We start from the raw sequence: 20,648 nt of genomic DNA, 5'->3' as shown, positions 1-20,648 counted from the left end.
CTCCCTCCCGCACCCCAACTCCCTGCCCCGGCCCTGCATACAATTTCCCCACCCAGATGTGGTCCTCGGCCCAAAAAGTTTGCCCACCCCTGGCTTATATGGTATCTATTCTATGCATCATAATTTTAAAATGAACGGAATCCATCTTGAAAGCTGATTGGATGGTATTTGCTTTTTTATGTTTCTGGGAGTATCCTGAGCATTTAAAACAAAACCCCCACCCTTAACCAAGTAACCAGGTCAGTACCCTGGGAAGAATAAGTCTACCCCATCTCTTCAGCTTTGTTACTAGAGTACCTCTGCTCTACCCCATTGCAAGTACCTACCCACCCATTCCCCTTGCCACTGGCAAAGCTTCTTGCTCACTTGTCGAAAGCAGTGTAAGCTGTTCTCCCGCCCAATTCTCCTTTCTTGCAGTCAGCAAACCTCTTTCCTTGGTCACCTTGCAAGCAGCCGGCCTTCCTCCTGGCCAGTGCTTCCATCTACCAATAGATAGTTGCTCTCCCTTATTTGCAGCAGCTAGCCGGCTTGCTTCCTCTCTGTACAAACGTAGGGCCCAATACTGCAAGATGGTAAGCACCTTGTATGCTATGTTGATCTCCTTTATCTTATCTGGAAGCTAAGAGCTCTCTGCATCCCTCCAAAGAGGCTCAGCATCTTGCAGGATCGGGCCCACTCCACATTTCCTGCCCCTGGCTGATGATATGACAGCAGGGTTGCTACTGATCAGCTGGCTGGCTGTTTGAAGGTAGCATGTGCATCTCGCTTCCCTCCTGGCTAATAATGTTCAACAGCCACACACTGTATCCTTTAATTCTGTAAATACCACAGGGATCATCATCCGGTCACTGCACCATTGACGTCAATAGCATTGCACACAGGTCGCTTGCCACCTTACAACGTTTTTTGTTCTAGTAGTAAAGTTCTAGGAATAGCAATTTCTGCGCAGCATTTCCTGTGGAGAAACAGCCAGCTGGCGTTATTGGCCCTTGACACATCATGGACCTCCAGCTCCTCTCAGCCAGTGATTACTCCCAGAAATTGCCCCACAGCTCCGGAGCTGTCAACCTGGTCCCTTTCATGCACACAAAGTCCCCTTTAAATAAAGCCAAACCAAAGCAAGGATTGTTAAGATAGCAATTATCCAGCAGTCCAGACTGTGTGCTCCAACGACCTTGTTACTTTTTTCAAATCAGTTACAGTTTCCTAATAAGTTCATGAATCACTTTTAATGGTACTTTCCCTGGATTATATGTGTACATAACTGATGCTGCCTCTCATCTAATGAAGCAACAGCAGTCTAGGTCCAAGGCCTTTCCTGGGGATTAATGAGCAACCCAAGACCACTAGCTGGTTACTTATCCCCAAGGAATGACTAGAACTAAATTCGTTGCTTTCATTGATGGCTTAAGATGTCAACAATAAGGCCTGGTCTACACTAACACCCCAATTCGATCTAAGGTACGCAACTTCAGCTACGTGAATAACGTAGCTGAAGTCGACATACCTTAGTTCGAATTTACCGCGGTTCAGACGCGGTCCACACGCGGCAGGCAGGCTCCCCCGTCGACTCCGCGGTACTCCTCTCGCTGAGGTGGAGTACCGCAGTCGACGGCGAGCACTTCCTGGTTCGAATTATCGCGTCCAGACCAGACGCGATAAATCGAACCCGGAAGTTCGATTGCCAGCCGTCGAACTACCGCGGTAGTGTAGACAAGCCCTAAGGCAAGTGGGTTGTTTTTAGTGGGTGATGCAATTCCACTTGCTATCTGTAAGGCGCTAATTAAAAATGAAAGCACATGAGCCAGTCAGATTGCTTGGGGTGTCTGTCTAGACTCCAAACAGAGTATGATCTCATGTCTTGCTAGTATATTTGCACTGTTTATTCAGCATAGCATGTATGCTGTTAATTTTCTGGTCTTTGGGATTTTTTCTTTCAGATATTAGTTTGAGGTTCTACAATCCACATCTTCAGCTGAGGTTTTATACTTCTCTAGACAGCCACAAATATCTAACTAGGATGATAAACGCTCTTAACAATGAGATAGGCACTGCTCCTGACAAAGGTCTGCATTTTAAGGCCAAAATCCCAAGATCACTGCATTTCTAGGTGAGGAGTGAGGATAGCTTCTTTAGCTAACAGAACAGCATTTTGACCCTCTAGCTATGTAACATTGTCAATGATTCAAAAGCCAGCTATTTCCGTATCTCACAACTTACTGCTTAATATAATGATTCGATTTGAGAAAACAATTCCGAATATATGCCCTCTGTAGTATCAACGGGAATATTGCTTTAAAAGGACAACTGGAAAAGCCATAACAAAATTAACATGCACTCTTCGTGCTGCTACTTTTGTATCCATTTGAAGGCGATAGTCCATTCATTGGATTATCATCCTTGCTGTGAGGAATTGTCTGTTGTTACTGATCCTACTCGAGACGTCTTCTGTTGTACTGTGGGGAACCGAGAAGTGTTGGCGCTGCATTGCAGATATGGCAATGTGGCTTACTGACGTTATAAACTCAGGTGCAGAATAGAACATCGGCAGGTTAGACTATGGCACGCTCTCTTTCAGTTTTCCTTAATCTGCATGCAGAATACAGCATGTATTTCTGGAGACCGTAGGGGATACGGAATAGGTAGCCCGTGTTACTTTCTGCAACAGCTCATTATGATGGTACTTTTTCATTAGGATGAAGGCTGCATGAAACAAGATAAAGGACAAATGTTTATGAGAAGTGTTGTTTTATCAAAGTAAACTATCCCCCCCCCTCCTCCATCAGCACCACAAAACCTTTTTAACGCTTTTCATTTTCTTTTCCTCGCGACCAATGTTTCTCCCCCTTTTCCTTCCCCACATCACATTATATAGTTTATATACGTCTCTAGATTTCTTTCGTTAAACTCTAACTTGAGTTCATTTTGTTATGTGGTGACCACAGTTATGGATGACGCTCCCCCTGGCACACAGGAGTACATTATGTTACGGCAAGATTCCATCCAATCTGCGGAATTAAAGAAAAAAGAGTCCCCTTTTCGTGCTAAGTGTCACGAAATCTTCTGCTGCCCACTGAAGCAAGTGCACCTCAAAGAGAACACAGAGCCGGAAGGTTTGTGCACTATGGATCCATGTTTTGTTTGTTATGATTACTTTTATTTTTAATGTACGTGTCCCTCTAGTGTGCTGTGTGTTTTTCAGCCTGTGTCAATATAGTGCAACTGATACAGGAAGCGTTATGCGCTTCATGTCCCCCTTTGCTTGCCTGTTAATGTCTGATACGGTCTATCACGGGACACTGTATAGTATAAACCATATACAGTATTATAGACAAGAAGTAAGATTGTGCTGCTTTTCTCAAATAAAGTTTGTTTATTTCAGCTCTCATCATTACACTGCCCTTTTTTGGCTGCCAAAAGTTGCTTGCTACTCGAAACGGCATCAATCCCTAGTCAGTTTCTCGCCCCGACATTTTTGAGGCTGCACTCTGCTGAAACTAACGGCACTCAGAACCAGATTCCCCTTGTCCCCAGCTCCTTCCACCCCATAAGGCTTCTGCATACTGCTGCAGGAATGCTGATAACAGCTGTACTTCAGTGAAGCAGGATAACACCTTGTATGTAATGCACGCCCCGTTGCATTTTGAGAAAATGAAATGCATGCATAGAGGAAACTGAGTCGAATGTTTTCCTTTTCAGATAAAGTAAAGGTATGGATAAATCTACCTGTTGTTCACTAAAGTAAAACTATTAATAAGTTATTCGTCTCTTTCACGTATTGCAGTAGTATGTAAGATGAAGCAATCTTTTAAAGATGTAATTATATTTAACATTTTGTCTTGTTCTTCTGTATGTGTTTTTCATTACTGCCTCAAATCCCACCTGGTAAGCCTCCCACTTTTTGTATAAGCTTCAGTATATGGAACTAACTGCCATGATGGATAATGTCACTACTACTTGACATCATATTTTAAGATGAAGTACTTAGGGCTGGATCCTGTTTTGATTGAGTTTCACTAGCAATGTAAAAGCAAACCGATTTGAGCCCTTAGTCAAATCTGACTTGTATTACTCTGTATTTAATGATGGCCACTGCTGGTGCAATTGTTGAGCTGCTACTGTTAGCACCCAAATATTTCACTCAACGGCGGGCTGCTACCATTTATTGCATCAATAATGCTCAGACCAGTGTTAGAAGAAGACTTCTCTCCGTCACTAAGTGCTATTCTACCAGAAGTGACAGCTTTATGGCCTTCATGTAGGCCATTCAAAAATGTACCACATGAAGCAAAAACAGATGTAAGGGGGAGGGAAGGGGTTATTTCTCTCAGGATGTGACTTTTTTAAAATCAGGTTTAGAAACACTGAACTCAATTCTCCTCCTTCGAGACACATTGTGCGTTTCTTCTTTGTCCATACTCAAATCTCCTGTTGAAGTCAATGAGAGTTTTGCTTGTTTAGAAACTAAGGATTTGTCCATTTGAATGCAATTTCTAATGAGAACCTGAGTTCCTCCAAGTGACTGGTTCATGGCTGTGAAGGTTTTCAGTGAGTAAATCAGTATTTTACACTTTGACAGAGAGGTCAAGAGAAAAAGTATGCATGGTGGTGGTGTACCTTGAGTACTGTCTTCTACAAAGGAGCTGAGCCCTATGGAAGCATGGTGTAGTTGGAGATTAAGGCACTGCACACCTGCCAGGAGAAGCTTGCAGCTTCAGGCCCTAAGTAAAGTCCCAAAGAGTGAAAATTGTGTCTTGTTTTTGACTGAAAGCTTAGAGTTGCTGTTACTAGTTCTCCTCCATTTGAGATACTTTTTCTCTCCTATAACAGCTGTGCAAGTCCTTTTCCACAACATATGGTATCATTAGATTGTTCTCCCTGAAAATCTATAATATGAAAAGAGAAAAGCCTTCCATCTTCTGTTGCATTCTGAAAGGATTAATGTCTTTTTTTTTATTCCCTCTCCCCCCTGAGTTTTGCATTCATAATGATCAGACAAGGCACAACTGTATTGGCGAATGCACAACCCTGAAGAGGCTCTGTATTTCATAGGGGTATCATATCCATGGACTTTTGGGAGGTAACTTCTATTGTTGTATGGCTTACATGTTTTTTATGAAAGGCATTGCCTGGGTCAGAGTGAAAAATATACATGCAAGATTTCTCTTAGCCTCTTCTGCCTCCAAAGTAGCCCAGGGCTACAGTGGTGGAGCGTCTCTCTTTCCAGTCTATGAATTGGCTGGCAAGAGTGTTAGACCCACTTCAGGGCTCATTGTGTCATCTTCAGTGCTTTCTTGGCATAGAGCCGAAGAATCTTGAGCATAAAGTGATGAAGTTCTGCTCTTGGTGCAAACTTAGAATAATATCATTGAAGTCATTGGAGCATCTGAAGCAAACTTTAGCCCAATAACTCAGGTCCAACAGTTAACCTGAAAGCAGATCTAACATGTTGTCTGAAAATAAAGAATTACTCATATGGAGTTAAGCTTTCGTGGGTGAATGCCCACTTCATCAGATGCATGATGAAGTGGGCATTCACCCACGAAAGCTTATGATCCAATACTTCTGTTAGTCTTAAAGGTACCACAGGACCCTCTGTTGCTTTTTAGAGATTCAGACTAACACGGCTACCCCTCTGATACTCATATGGAGTTATAAGTAATATAATATAAATTTTCCTAAAGGCACTGGAAAATGTCCTTGAGTTGTTAATGTGAGAGGCTGTGCAGAGCTATTAAGGTCTACAATATAATAATATTATCGTCTTTAAAGAGAAATCCAAATATGGAATTAACTAAGTCGCTACTGAAAAATCTCTCCAACTTGAATGTCAGACTGTGGGATACATATGAAACGCTGCATGGATTTGAAAGACTCTGGGAAGGATATAAAAATATACTTACATTTTTGTTTGAATATTGCCATAGGTTTGTCTAGAAAATCATAACTCTCTCAATTCCCTCTCACCGCTTTGCCCCTCCTTCTCATACCAATATTTGGAATCAATTAATTAATTTATGCTTTAGAATTTTGAGCTTATTGTTTGGGACTGGAGCTAGTTTGCTTACCAGCTGCAGGTCGTCACAATGGATTCACAGTGCCAGGCATGTGATGCAGAAGGGTTGGACTGGTAATGAACATCCCTGGCTCCCTGCTGACACTACATCAATGATTTCACTCAGCCGATGTATCCTGAATTCCCGTAAGGCAGTTTTGCCAATGATCTTGGACCTTATCACCAGATGAATCCAGGCATAGCGTGCCACTCACTGAAACCAATTTCCTTCCCGTAACCCAGATGCTGTCTTTAAAGAGCTGTTTCTCTGTTGAGGCCTAACCGTTGGTGTCTCTGTCTAAAACTAACAGCTCCTATGCACCCTTCAAGGTAGGAGAGGTATTTTCCTATTCCCAAGGAAACTAAATAGCCCTTTTCTCCCCCGATGGCATCAGGATACAAACACCCTATCATAAGTCCACAGAGTTACATGTCTGTCTGCCTCTTTCCCCTGACCTCTTCTAGCCACTCTGAATCAGTGTTTCGCTCAGACCTCACTTTAGGAGCAAAAGAATTGCTGAGCCTTTCAGGATAGTTTTGACAAGCCCCTGGCTCTTTGTGAGAAATTTTAAACCCCATTTGATTTGTGAACAGTGTTGGTTTCTTTAAAAGTTAACCTGCCTCAGCTGCTTCTTGTTCATCGGACGCTACAAACATCAACTCGTGACATCAATATTGTGCCAGCAGCCAACCGTGATGCCACCGAGAGGCTTATGACATCACATGGGAATTAAGCAGCAGGAGAGAAGAGCTCTTAAGAGCCAAAGAGCCTTAGAGGTTTTTAAGGTCAGGCTTGACAAAGCCCTGGCTAGGATGATTTAGTTGGGGATTGGTCCTGCTTTGAGCAGGGGGTTGGACTAGATGACCTCCTGAAGTCCCTTCCAACCCTGATAGTCTATGATTCTATGAAAGAATCCATTTCCAGGCAGGTCAGCTTAAGGAATAAAGGATCAGGGAAGGGCTAGAACCAAAACACAGCGGGGTGGATGTATGCAGAGCTGTTTATAAATGGAGGGCTAGGGCCTGAGGCTGAAACACCCCCTTTGCTGGGGAGGAAGGCAGTCAGTGTGGTAGGGTAAGCGGCATGGAAGCTCAGCTGCTCCACAGTCCCAACAGGGAGAATCCTCCTCTGGGCCCTGTCTTTGGACCTCTGCAGCCCCCTTCCTGTGCAGTGGGGCAGAGGCTGTTGCTTCCTGGTACCCAAAGGAGAGGAAGTGGGGCAGTCACTGTGGGCCCCCAGGAACAGTTGCTTGTGGGAGGGTGCCGGTGGATATAGCAGCGCCATGCAGGCGTTGTCTTTGAATCCGTGGTCTACTCAGCTCTAGTACTGGGAATGGAGTCAGAGGTGAAAGTAAGCCGGTACGGTACGGTACGGCATACCGGCAAGAGCCAGTACGCCGTGCCGGACTGGACCGGCTTCCGCGGCGGTGATTTAAAGGGCCCAGGGCTCCAGCCGCTGCGAGGAGCCCTGGGCCTTTTAAATCCCCGCCGGATCTCCGGCAGCCGGGCTCCCACGGTGATTTAAAGGGCCTGGAGCTCTGTGGCGGCCGTAACCCCAGGCCCTTTAATTCACCCCTGAGCCCCGGGGCTCCCAGCCGCCTCTGCAGCTGGTAGCGCTGGGGTGATTTAAAGGCCTTGGGGCTCCTAGTCACAGCCGGAGCCCCAGGGCCTTTAAATCTTGAATGGCCCTGCCTCTTCCAGTTGAGGCCACACCTCTTCCAGTTGAGGCCACACCCCCGCTCAGGACTCCGGCGTACCGGTAAATCCTTTAAGTTACTTTCATCCCTTAGTGGAGTAGGAAGAGAGAGCACTTGGGCTCCTCACTTCCTGCCTGGCTGTTAGTCAGCTGGGGTAACCCCAAAGGCTCCCTCGCAAAGGGATGCCCCAGAGAGGTACACATGAGCTTCAGCCACCGGCTTCGGCACTGATCAGCTTTGTCTAATTGTAGAAATAGTGGGCCAGCAACAAAATCTGGATCTGAATCCAACCTTCCCAGAACTCAAAGGCTTGCAGATCCTGAGGTGTGGTTCGGGCCCATCTCTAGCATGACAATGTCTGTCTCATGGACTCTGGATCTGAAGGTACCTTCCTTGATGTCCCAGGAGCCTTTGGAGTAGGTAAAAGGAGAAAAGCTAGTTTTGTTCTGCAACCTTTTAACTTTGTTTTTCTAGAGTCCTTCTCACAGTTTACAATGTCATGGATCTCTAGGAGGGCACAAATCAAGAGGAGTCCATATTATCTCTGGGTGCTGGCCCCTGGGTTTTTGTGCATTCTTCTATGCTACATTCAAGCAATGGCAAAATGCAGAGCAATTTTATAGCTTCAGTCAAGCCAGGAATATGCTACTAGCATCGGAAAGGCCATCTGAGGTACATTTTGCAACTATTTGTTCTCTTAAATAGTTTAAACCTAAGCTGCTGCTATCTTTACAAAACATGGTCACACAAAGAGAAGTCTGCTTCTGGGAAACTAATTTGAGTTGTGTTAGTACAGAGGATATAATGAGAGAATTTTTTTTAAAAACACCATTGGTTAGTCACAGTCCTATAATCAAGCATTTGGCCTCTTGCCCACAGTTCTGTTTTCATGTGATTTTTTTTTTTCTTTTTTTGGGTAACATTCAGCCTCCCTCAGGGCATACATAACCTTTTTACATGAAAAAGCAGACAAGCCTGGCAAGGTCTGGATTGGGAAAAAAAAATCTGTGATAGCAGCTCGTAATGAGGTATGGCAGCTCTCATCAGCCAACAGGAAACCTGATTAGATAGAAAACGTTAAGGAGATGCTTGTTGCATATTAGCATCCATGCTTGCCCTTGGTACTGGCTGAGTTCCTTTGTGCCTAGAAATCGAATGACTGACACCACAACCGTTGCTTCTCCCAGGGGGGAGGAGAAAGGTAGGACATTTGGACAAATTGTGAGACAGATGGGCTGTTTTGTCCCACTTTTGTCACCAAAGGCAACGCCTGTTCTTCAGTTGGTCACACTGAATGTCCCTTTGGATGTTCACAGCACTGTGTGACTATTGATAGTAATGGTAGGTGCCAGCTTTCTTCTCAAACAAATCAGTCCTATTAATCCAATTCCCTGATTTAATTATAATAATACCTGTGTAAATTAGTGGAGAATAAGGAGAGAGGGAGGAAGAATTCTTGTCTCAAGAAGACTGATGTATTTGAGATTGTGAAAAGTTTAAGAGGTCTTTAAACTAGCAAGTATATATTATACACTATAATAAAAACAGCTCCTCAGTAAGTCTCTGTGATCCCTCTGGTGAATAATAGAGATGGGCCCAAACTGCAAAATATGGATTGGGTCCAGATCTCACCCCAAAGATGTTTGGATGTAGGGTTCGATTTGTCTCATTGTATGATACCAGCTATGACGTTTGGATCCTGAGTTCAAGGGTATTCAGAGCTGGGGATTTGGTTCGAACCCCTTTCTCGTAAATAATCGCAACTCATAATCTTCCAGAATGACTTGTACTTTTAAAAGGAATGAATGAAAAAGCAGTGGGCCAGGTTCACCAAAGCTCTCACAGGCAGATGGAACTGATCCCTTGTTACAGCAGCTAAGCTGTCTGCACTGGAGAAGTGATTCAACCTGTGGGCAGGCAGGCACTGTCTCCCCATTACCTGTGTCAGGGGACCAGGCCATGAAGTGTTGCTTTAATTCCTGGAAGGAGCAACCAGTGCTGGTTTCTTTGATGAGAGCCCCACCCATCCAGTGTCACTCACTTCTTTGGCTGCACATCTACGTCCCCCCCTCCCTAGGGGTAGGGGAAGTTGGAGATATATACCTATCTCATAGAGCTGGAAGGCACCTTGAAAAGTCATCAAGTCCAGTTCCTTGCCTTCACTAGCAGGACCAAGTACTGTCCCTGACAGCTGGTGTTTTTTATTTTTTTTTGCCCCAGATCCCTAAATGGCCCCCTCAAGGATTGAGCTCACAACCCTGGGTTTAGCAGGCTAATGCTCAAATCACTGAGGTATCCCTCCCCCCTAGTTCTAGCCAACATGGGTGTTTCTGTTTTGTTTGTTTGCCACAGCCAGATTTCCCACTGCTGGGAAAGGCAGTATAGATTCTGGGCTGAACCATGCCAATTTAATTTCATTGAAGGTCCAAACCCTACATGGTCATTTGTGGCTGTAGGGGCATACTTAATAAGGAAGGATGGTCCAGTGGTTAGGACATTAGCCTAAGACCTGGGAGACCCTGTTTCAAGTCCCTGCTCTTCCACAGATTTCCTGTTGACCTTGGGGGAGTAACTTAGCCTATCCGTGCCTCAGTTTCCCATCTGTACAATGGGGATAATAGCACTGCTCTTCCTCACCAGGGTGTTTTGAGGATAAGTGCATCAAAACTATGATGTGCTCAGATACTACGCTGATGGGGTACCTTGAATAGATAGCATATGATCTAAAAGTGCTGGCACCGACCACAAAAGCCAAAGTAGAGAAAGCTAGAGCCGATAATGACTTTTTCCCAGGGCCAGCTCTAACTTTTTTGCCGCCCCAGGCAAAGAAGAAAAGTGCCGCCCCCCCCCCCGCGAGCGCCGCGCAGCCGAAGCCCCCCCAGCGCCGCCGAAATCCCCGCCCCCCCGAGACCACACCGCCCAAAGCCCCGCCCCCTCAAAGCGCTGCGGCGCCCGAAGCCCCCGCCCCCCGTCCGAGCGCCATGCCAAGCCCCCGCCGCCCTCCAAGCGCCGTGCCACGCCAGCCCCCATCCCCCAGCGCCGTGCCGCGCCCCCGCACCCCTCTGAGCGCCGTTATGTGCCAGCCCCCAACCCCCCAGTGCCACGCCAAGCCCCTGCCCCCTCCAAGCGCTGCACCAAGCCCCCGCCCCCCCCGAGTGCCGTGCCGCGCCAGCCCCCCCGAGTGCCATGCCGCGCCAAGCCCCCGCCCCCTCCGAGTGCCGCGCCAGCCCCCGCCCCCCCAGCACCATGCCAAGCCCCTGCCCCCCTCAGAGCGCCATGCCGCGCCAGCCCCTGCCCCCCCCAGCGCTGCACCAAGCCCCCGCCCCTCTCCAAGCGCCGTGCCACGCCAGCCCCTGCCCCCCTCAGAGTGCCGCGCCAGCCCCGCCCCCCCAGTGCCGTGCCAAGCCCCCGCCCCCTTGAGCGCCGCGCCGCCCGAAGCCCCGCCCCCCCCAAGCGCCGCGCTGTGGAAAAAAAAAAAAACCTCCAGCGCTGCATGGCCCCCATTATCCTAGTACCTATCCCTATATAGTATGTGAGGGATGGGGTGGTACAGACGGAAAGGGGGCGCAGAAAGAACAAGTCACTTGCCCAAGCTATGGTAGAGGGGGGAATTGAATCTGTCTCGCAAATCCCAAGTTAATGCCTTAACCACTGGACCATTCTTCTCATTAGGTGTTGTAAGATGTTAACAGCTCATCAGGAAGAAATTACATCTCTATGCTATACAATGCTGTTCTCCACTGCCCCTTTCCCTTTGCCTATCTCCCTGAAAAATGTATTGCTTAACATGTTTTAAGGTGTAAAATATCTAACTAAGTCTTTGATAGCTTGCAGCCCCATCTAGAAACCAGCCATTTTTAACATGGGGGTGGGGGTGAATTAGGGAATCATCTGCTTGTAAGTCTATCGCTAGCATAAGAGTTTTCACCCAGGACTTCAGTTACTCACCCAGAGGTGTTAGGCCTGTCACGAGAATAGATGGGTGAGTTTCCGTGGCCTGTGATGTGCAGGAGGTCAGACTAGATCAGGGGTCAGCAACCTTTGGCACGCGGCCCGACAGGGTAAGCACCCTGGCGGGCCGGGCCGGTTTGTTTACCTGCCACATCCACAGGTTCGGCCGATTGCAGCTCCCACTGGCCGCGGTTCACCGTCCCAGGCCAATGGGGGTGGCGGGAAGCGCGGCCAGCACATCCCTCGGTCCGCGCTGCTTCCCGCCGCCCCCATTGGCCTGGTGCGGCAAACCGCGGCCAGTGGGAGCCGCGATCGGCCAAACCTGCAGACGCGACAGGTAAACAAACCGGCCCGGCCCGCCAGGGTGCTTACCCTGGCGAACCGCGTGCCAAAGGTTGCCGACCCCTGGACTAGATGATCATGATGGTCCCTTCTGGCCTTGAAGTCTATGAAGCTATAAAATATTCCCAACAGCAAGCACTATGGGGACAGCAGGAGGAAAGCTGTTTAAGATGTTGTGAATCAGTTCAATGCCTGAATCCATACTCGCATACCACATCACTGCAAGGCTCCTCAGGGTCACTTGGGAATTGCCTTTGCTCAGCTTTTCAGAAGTTCCGAGATGGATGTTTCTCCCACAACTGTCACTCCTGCTCCTGTTAACGGGCAGGACCATATTTACTTTGCTAACTCCTGCTAGCTGGCAGCTCTGTCCCCATATCGCTCTCTAACAATCGGCTTTGTGCAGTGGTATCAGCCCAGAATGGAGCTACGCTGATTTCCACCAGCTGAGATGTGGCCCATAAAGCACCAATTGGAAAAATCTCTCTCACACTCTCACATTACTTTCAGCATTGAGAAAACATACCTTTTTTATGAATATTCCTCAGGCTTAAATCTGTGAAATGAATAAGGCTAAAAGAAGTAAAGGCAAGAAATATAAGGAATAAAGTATCTTTGGCAGAATATCCCCATGACGGAATTTCTATCATGCTCTCTCATGAAACAACATCGGTAATGTTGCTTGCTTTGACTAACAAATAGATCTCAGGTTGGGCAGTTAAGGGGAACTAACCCTTTGCTATGCAGTGCTGATTGACTGAAACAATACATGCTCCCCTCCAATCCCTGAACAAACATCTGTCAGGAAATGTAGATTATATTTACTACAGAGCATGACCTTTGATTGAGTCTACCTGGATTCAGTATCTCCTTGGAAGGGCACCCTTAACATTTTTGACTTCCAGAGATTCTTTTCTTTGACGCAAAAAGGTTTCCTAACCACTCTAAAACTCATCCTTTATCATCAGTCAAGGTTTCACAGCTCACACAGACTAGCTTTACCTAGGAGGAGACCTTGTTGGTTTATTATTAATAATAATAATAATTAATAACAATATTAAAGAAAAAAGACTAGTCTCAGTTCTATTGAAAATGGTACATGAAAAGTCGAGGAGCCTTAGTGACAATGTTCTAACTCACCCCCACCCCCCACAGCTGCAAGTAGCAAATGGAAAACAATGTGGGTTATGGAACAAACTCTGAATGTTCCTAGTGGAACAATGCAAAGATGCTTCTGTATGTGTAATGTATTGGGTAAATTCACACTCCTAGGCATCCTAGCCAGCAAAGTTGTAACGGTACTAGGAGCAGTCTAAGGTCTTCCTTACAAGAGAGTACATTTTAATTCACCAGCCCCTGCTATCACCACATAATGGCTGTTTTACATATGCCTCTTCACTCTGTGTTCTCACTGAAACAATTCTTTTAACTTCTGTGCCCTTCGTTGCTGTGTGGTGTTGTCTTGGAATAAATATTCATTGCAGAGCCACAGCCTTATGCTTAGCACATCTGAAGTAGAATGTTTGGAACAAATGATTCACGTCGACAGCACACTCACTGCTCTCATCTTTTAAAAATGGCTTGATCTGCAGACAGCACCCTTTCGACAGAGGAAAGTTCTCTGGTTCGTTGCTCCTTCATTCCATAATCCTCCTGGGAAAGTGTCAGGCTTTGCTTTTAACTGCCGTGGCTCTAAAAACAGAGAGGAATCTCTTCTTAATAATGAACATTCTTCTTTGTATCTTATTCAGCGACGGGGCCCAATATCATCATTACACAGCCCTTGATTAGCAATAGCGTCTTTACTGTTGATATGTAAATATTAGGGCAGTCAAGCAATTAAAAAAATTAATCGCAATTAAAAAAAATTAACCGTGATTAATCGCACGATTAATCGTGCTGTTAAACAGTTACAGAATACCATTTATTTAAATATTTTTGGATGTTTTCTACATTTTCAAATATATTAATTTCAATTACCACACAGAGTACAAGGTGTACAGTGCTCACTTTATATTTATTTTTGATTACAAATATTTGCACTGTAAAAAACAAAATCGTATTTTTCAGTTCACCTAACACAAGTACTGTAGTGCCATCTCTTTATCATGAAAGTTGAACTTACAAATGTAGAATTTGGAACAAAAAAATAACTCCACCAAATAACAAAACAGTGTAAAACTTTAGAGCCTACAAGTCCAGTCGGTCCTCCTACTTGTTCAGCCAATCACTCAGACAAACAAGTTTGTTTACACTGGCAGAAGATAATGCTTCCTGCTCCTTGTTTACAGTGTCACCTGAAAGTGAGAACAGGCGTTCGCATGGCACTGTTGTAGCCGGCATCGCAAGATATTTATGGGCCAGATGTGCTAAAGATTCATATGTCCCTTGATGCTTCAACCACCATTCCAGAGGACATGCTCCCATGCTGAGGATGGGTTCTGCTTGATAACACTGCAAAGCAGTATGCCCGGCTCATGAGACAGCCCCCCCACATCCTGCCCCACATCCTCCGCAGTGAAGACCTATGCAAAGAATTCATCTAGCTTCTCTGCAATGGCCTTGTCTTCCTTGAGTGCTCCATTAACACCTGTGTCATCTAGTGATCACCTGTTACCTGTTTGGCAGACTTCCTGCTTCTGATTTACTTAAAAATATGTTACTGTTACCTCGTGTTTTTAGAAAGTTGCTTCCCAAATTCTTTCTTGCCTAGCCTTATTATTCTTTAACAATTTACTTGCCGGATTTTGTGCTCTTTATTTTTCTCATTAGGATTTCACTTTCAAATGTTAAAGGATGCCTTTTTGCTTTTAACAGCCTCTGCTACTTGGCTGTTTAGCAGTTGTGACATTCGTTTGGTCCTCGTATTGCCTTTTTTTGATTTGGGATATACGTTTAGTCTCAGCCTCTACTATGGTGTTTTTAAGTAATCTCCAAGTGCTTGCAGGCATTTTACCCTTGTGGCTGTTTTTTAGTTTCTGTCTAACTAGAATCATCATTCTTGTGTAGTTCCCCTTTTTAAAGTTAAATGTGGTGGTGGTGGGTTTTGATATTTTCTCCTTTATGAGGATGTTAAATTTAAAAACACTGTGGTCACTAATACCGAGTGGTTTAAGTGTAGTTGCCTCCTGGACCAGATCCTGAGCACCACATAGGACTAAATCTAGAACTGCCTCTCCCCTCGTGGGTTCCAGGGCTGGCTGTCCTTAGTGGCATCTAGGACTCTTATCTCTGCATCAAGCCTGAGGAGACATTTACCCAGACAAGATGAGGATCGTTGAAATCACTCATTACTATTGCATTTTCTGGTTTTGTAGCCTCTTTAACCTCAGCATTTCACAACCACTGTCTCCATCCTGGTCAGGTGGTTGGTAGTATATTCCTACTGCTGTACCCTTATTATTCAGTCATGGAACTTCTATCCATAGCAATTCTATAGTACATTTTGATTCCTTTAAGATTTTCACCTTGACCGTTGTTTATTTAAACGTATAGTGCCACTCCCCCACCAGAGTGACCCGGCTCTGTCATTCCGTGAGCCCTGGTATTCCCATGTCCCATTCATTTTCCTCATTCCCACCATCCTCTTTCTTCTGAAACATCAGGAATGAGGACAAATGAACAAGAGCTGGGGAGGCAAAAGTGAGGGGTGAACCTCAACATGTTGAAAGCTATATCCAGCACTTAGTGTCTGTCCTCTTGACATCATAAGAGAACATTGCTTGAACTCCTGCTACAAACCAGATAACAGTGCATCCTCTGTAGTAACACTGATGGCTTTTCTGAAGCACCATTGGATACACGCTCATGGCCATAGGCTAATTCTGTCTGTCTGGTTTTTCAGATGTATTAAATAAGACTAGCATATTTATATAGTGAGGGGAAACTGAAGTATACACAGAACCTATTTATACATTGCAACAAGACCTGAGGTAGCAGATGTCTTTCAGACTTGATATGGGCACATTACACAATAGTCACTTATTTCTATAAAGACTTACTACTGTAGATTTATACAGCTGTGAACAGTAACACAAAAGGGGCCAAATTCAACTCTCCCAGCAGTATCAAAATCCAGTGGCCACTTTCTGGATTTGTACCAGCATGTCTAAAGGAGAATTTAATACAAGGAGCCACATCCCTCAGATGGGGTAAATCAGAATAGCTTCAGTTGCCTTCCATAGTCAGTAGTGTACAGTTGTACCAAAGTACCTAACTGTCATAGTTGCATGGGGATGGGTGCAATATAAAAAGCTGAACAGAACAATAAAAAATAGGGAAAAAAGCCACCTGTGCTGGGGCCTGGTTTATTAACGAAAAGCAATCCCTAAATATCACTACATAGGACACCAGTCTAACTCTTCTTCTCTGGCTTGTCATCCCTTGTGTTTACATGACCCCAGTTCAAATCTTTTCTACAGGCTTGGCTATTCCTAAGGTTCCTTCCCTCAGGATCCTATCTGTCCCAAACCGTAGTTCTCTCTGCCCCCGCACCTCCCTTTTAGCCAAACGGCATAGGTAAGGAGCCAGCTGGGCCTGTGAATCAGCAAAACCCACTCCATTTCAGCCAGATCAATAAGTGATTACAGGGGAACATTACTGGTCTATTACAGATGCATAGTGACTAAACTGCCTGGAAATTAATCTGTCTGCCGTACCCAGGAGGATGTATCCACTGATATGCAAATCAGTAGTTTCAGGGAATTTGGGCATTTCAAATAATGATTTTTCCACTACAGCCATCCAATTTTGGATCTCCTGCATTGTGCTTTTCTTCTTACACAGATGGGGCTGCGGGGTTAGAGAGGGCCACGAGTAACATGAATGGGGAAAGAGTCTGTGATTTCACCCAATAGCGCTCTTCAATTTTCAATCATGTTGAAAAAGTTGCTAATAAGATGAGCCAAATTCAGGGCTACTGTCAATCTCTCTTCTAAATCTGGCTTTCGTGTCACCAGAAATATGTTCTTTCTGTTCTACAGTAGACGATACCAAATATCACGACACTAAAATTAACTCTACATTTTTAACTTTTTTGTAAATTTAGTCATGCCACTGTGACTGATTAGCAACTAAAATAAACTAAAATTATTTGAGAGGATGGCTGAAGATTCTGTTTTGTATGTAAAAGGTCTTCATTATGTGAGTACAATTGATTTCTTATTCCAGAGCGATGATGGATATTGATCTTAATATAATTTGGTGTCTCTCAAACATTATTAGTATGTGTTAGCATCACGTACTTGTTATATTCATTTTAAATGTATGAACCTTCAGTATTAACATACTGCAATGCCTAGAACTAATTTCTAGTTCCAAAGTGACAAGCACTAATACATTTTTACAGCTACATATTTAGAAAAAGATTTTGTGTAATGCATGGTTACAAAATACAGGGAAGCTAATTATTAAGACACTTGAGGATTGGGAATAAATTAGCATAAGTATGGTGATGTGTTTTGTTTCTGTATCCACAGTTCTAGGAATGAAAGAAAATTATTCAGTAAAAGAATTTAAAATGAAGTTTTAAGTAGAATGTATAATAAAATACATATGCTCAATCAGTGCTGAATAGAAGAAAATATACAAGAAAATTCTTTCATGCTACTGGTAAGTTTTGCGCCAAAGACAGCTTTCTTCTAATAGGTGATGAACAGGGACAAAAGGTATTTCTTTAATATTTAGCTATTACATCCTTGGCATCCGGACATATGAGAAAGGAGGATCTTTTTCCTACTGCGTATTTGCAAGCAGAGCCAGACAAATAATTGTATAATTAATAACTTATTCAACAAATTTCACCTCTTGTTCTGATTGTGTATTTGCATGGTTTCTACCAATCATTTCTCAAACAATGTAAAGAGCAAAGAATTAGCTGTGATCATTTGTCATTAAAAGTTTGAGCACCGTTGGCTAGTTATTAGACCTATGTACGAGATACAGCATGTTTCTGTTTTCTGATGGGATGAATCAGTCGTTTTTCTGATGCAAATATTCGTCCTTTCAGAACACTGATTCTAAGACTTCAGACTCTTCCCATCAGAGAACAGAAACATAGTTTTGAAATAGTTTTCAGTGAACTTTCCTACCAGTAAAATCATTTGCTAGAACGTTTTAAGAAACTGAACACAAAAAGGGGCATGAACACATTCAAGGTAAATTCATTTTAAAACTCAAATGAATATGCATAGGAAATATATTGCAGTATTTGCCCAGATCTGTTTGTAATCCATGTAGTAATGCAAGATGCTCTTTATCTGAAAAGGTGCTCTCTCTCCATTCTGAATACGTGTAAAGAAGAAAATGGGCTTCCGAAATGTTTTTATTGAAAATGTTCTTGGTGATTAAAATATGGTGTTCACCTAAAATGGGTCCCCCGCCATTGTTGTGGCCTCTGTGCTCTATTGTAACACGCACAATAAAAATAAAATCATCAAGTGAGTTAAAATTTAAAGTCAGATTTTTCAAACATAGCTCCTAAAGTTAGACACCTAAATCCCCATTTAAAAACCTACATAAGTGGCCTGGTTTATGGCCACAGCTCCTGTTGACATCAGTGGAAGTGGCAGATGAGAATTAGGCCTGAAGAAGAACTGTGTGTAAGCTTGCCACCAGAAGTTGGTCTGATAAAAGATATTACCTCCCCAGCTTGTGTGGTAAACAGCCCTGGTATAGCAATTCTGACTCCAGAAGCCTGCTTGTTACATCACAGCCAAACTCTCTCTACTATTGGGGGGGAGGGACAGCTCAGTGGTTTGAGCATTGGCCCCCTAAATCCAGGGTTGTGAGTTCAGTCCTTGAGGGGGCCATTTAGGGAACTGGGGTAAAAATCTGTCTGGGGATTGGTCCTGCTTTGAGCAGGGGGTTGGACTAGATGATCTCCTGAGGTCCCTTCCAACCTTGGTATTCTATAATTATGTCACAGCCATACTCTTTACCAGCCTTGGTTACTATTAGCCAAGTGACCCCAACACGCCCTCAATCCCAAATTTGCCTAAAACCATCTGCCCTGAAATGCCCAGGCCTCTCCTGGAATATTTAGAGACGTAATAAGGCCCATTGCTTCTTCAAAGAGATGACAAACACTGCAGTTTCTTGCTTTAACTGGAGTTAAGTCAGTTCAATTCAAACACAGCACTGGGTTGGTTTAGATTAAAAGTAAAACATGGTTATTAACAAAAAAAGAGGATTTTAAGTGAGTTCAAGTGTAAGGGATGAAGTCAGAATTGGTTACAAGCAAATAACAGTGAAAAATGCTTTCTAGTGCCTAAGATTAATAAAACTACAGTCTTGGTTCAAGGAAAGATTCTTACCACACTTCTTTCCAGCAAGATAGCTGACCATGCCCTTGGTCAAGATCTCCCACAAAGTCCAAGTGTTCCTTTGTCACCTTAAGTGAAACATAACTTGAGGTTCTTTGCCCCTTTCTTTTATAGTCTATTGCCCCTGCTGTGAGGAAAGGTGTCAGGATTCTGATGGAGAAAGTTCCATGATAGTTTCTTCCCTGTTGGTGCTTTCTACAATGCAAGTTGACCTGTCCCTGCAGCCTCCGATATGCTAATGAATGGCCATTTGACTGTGAGTGCCAGTTGTCTGTGACTGCACCTGGATGGAGGCATCAGCCTTTCCTTTGTCTGGAAAAAACCTTTTATGTACTCCCTACATTTGTCTGGTTCAAATACATTTTAGTCCCATATTTTCTTCACGTTCATACAGTCCTTTGAGTGTTTACCGTACATACATCACAGAAGAGTATTAATGATCAGTGTGTTGTTGGTTTTCCAATGATGCCTCCCAAGACACCTATTAGATAAAGATTGTGAGATAAGTGAAATGAGGTGCACCGAACTTGTCAGACCACCTGAAACTCACTACCAGATACCAGTGAGCCCCTTGCCTTCTAGCATTGGGTTGCTCTTAGGGTCACATAGCTCCACTGTGATGAATATCCTATGGGACTATTACAGGAGTGGGTGGGGAAAGTTCTGTGGCCTGCAATATGCAAGAGGTCAGACTAGATGATCACGAAGGTCCCATCTGGCCTTAAAGTCTATGAGTGAACATCTTTCCTATTCCACTTCTATCCCCACTTCCAAGAATGCTCCTCCCTATGTACCACTCTCCAATTCCCTCACAACACATTCAACTTTTAAATACTGGTATATATCAATATCTGTATTTCCAGCTCCAAGCAGTCAAACATCATGAGATTGGCTTAACAATGAGATTTTAAAAATAATAAATGTTAGGTTCTGTTTATTTGCCTTTTGAGTTTTGAGCTTTAGGGTTCATGTTTTCAAACTTTTCTCTGGAACTATAAAGTCTATAAACTTATTTTTTAAATGGACGCTTAGATTCTCATGTAATCACCTAACTGCAGGAGCTGGGGCTTTAAGAGGAAGAAAAACCAACTCACTATCCTGAGACTCTTGACAAAATCATGAGAGTCGGCAACTCTAGTGTTTTGATCTGTCAGTGTCTTGTATTGGGATACGTTAACAGTGATTCAGATGTATTCTTGTTTATATGTATGTTTAGACGCTTGGAGGAGTAAGAAAGTATGGTGCTGTGGGAAAGGATGTGCACGGAGAGGGGCATGGGGA

The 20,648-nt window shown here is 44.2% G+C and overlaps 1 protein-coding gene across 1 annotated transcript in view; it reads left to right on the top strand.

Moving 5' to 3' along the window:
• FGF13 (fibroblast growth factor 13) overlaps window positions 1-20,648 on the top strand; it is a 251,407-nt gene that overhangs the window by 159,971 nt on the left and 70,788 nt on the right. Inside the window, exon 2 of the mRNA XM_029911872.1 lies at window positions 2,946-3,113. Within this exon, the coding sequence (XP_029767732.1) occupies window positions 2,946-3,113 (168 nt within the window). The remainder of the gene's footprint in view (window positions 1-2,945; window positions 3,114-20,648) is intronic.

Source organism: Terrapene carolina, unplaced genomic scaffold (genome assembly GCF_002925995.2).
Source record: "Terrapene carolina triunguis isolate 2854851 unplaced genomic scaffold, T_m_triunguis-2.0 Scaffold131, whole genome shotgun sequence".
NCBI classification, from domain to species: Eukaryota; Metazoa; Chordata; order Testudines; family Emydidae; genus Terrapene; species Terrapene triunguis.
This window is presented reverse-complemented; position numbering and strand designations above follow the sequence as displayed.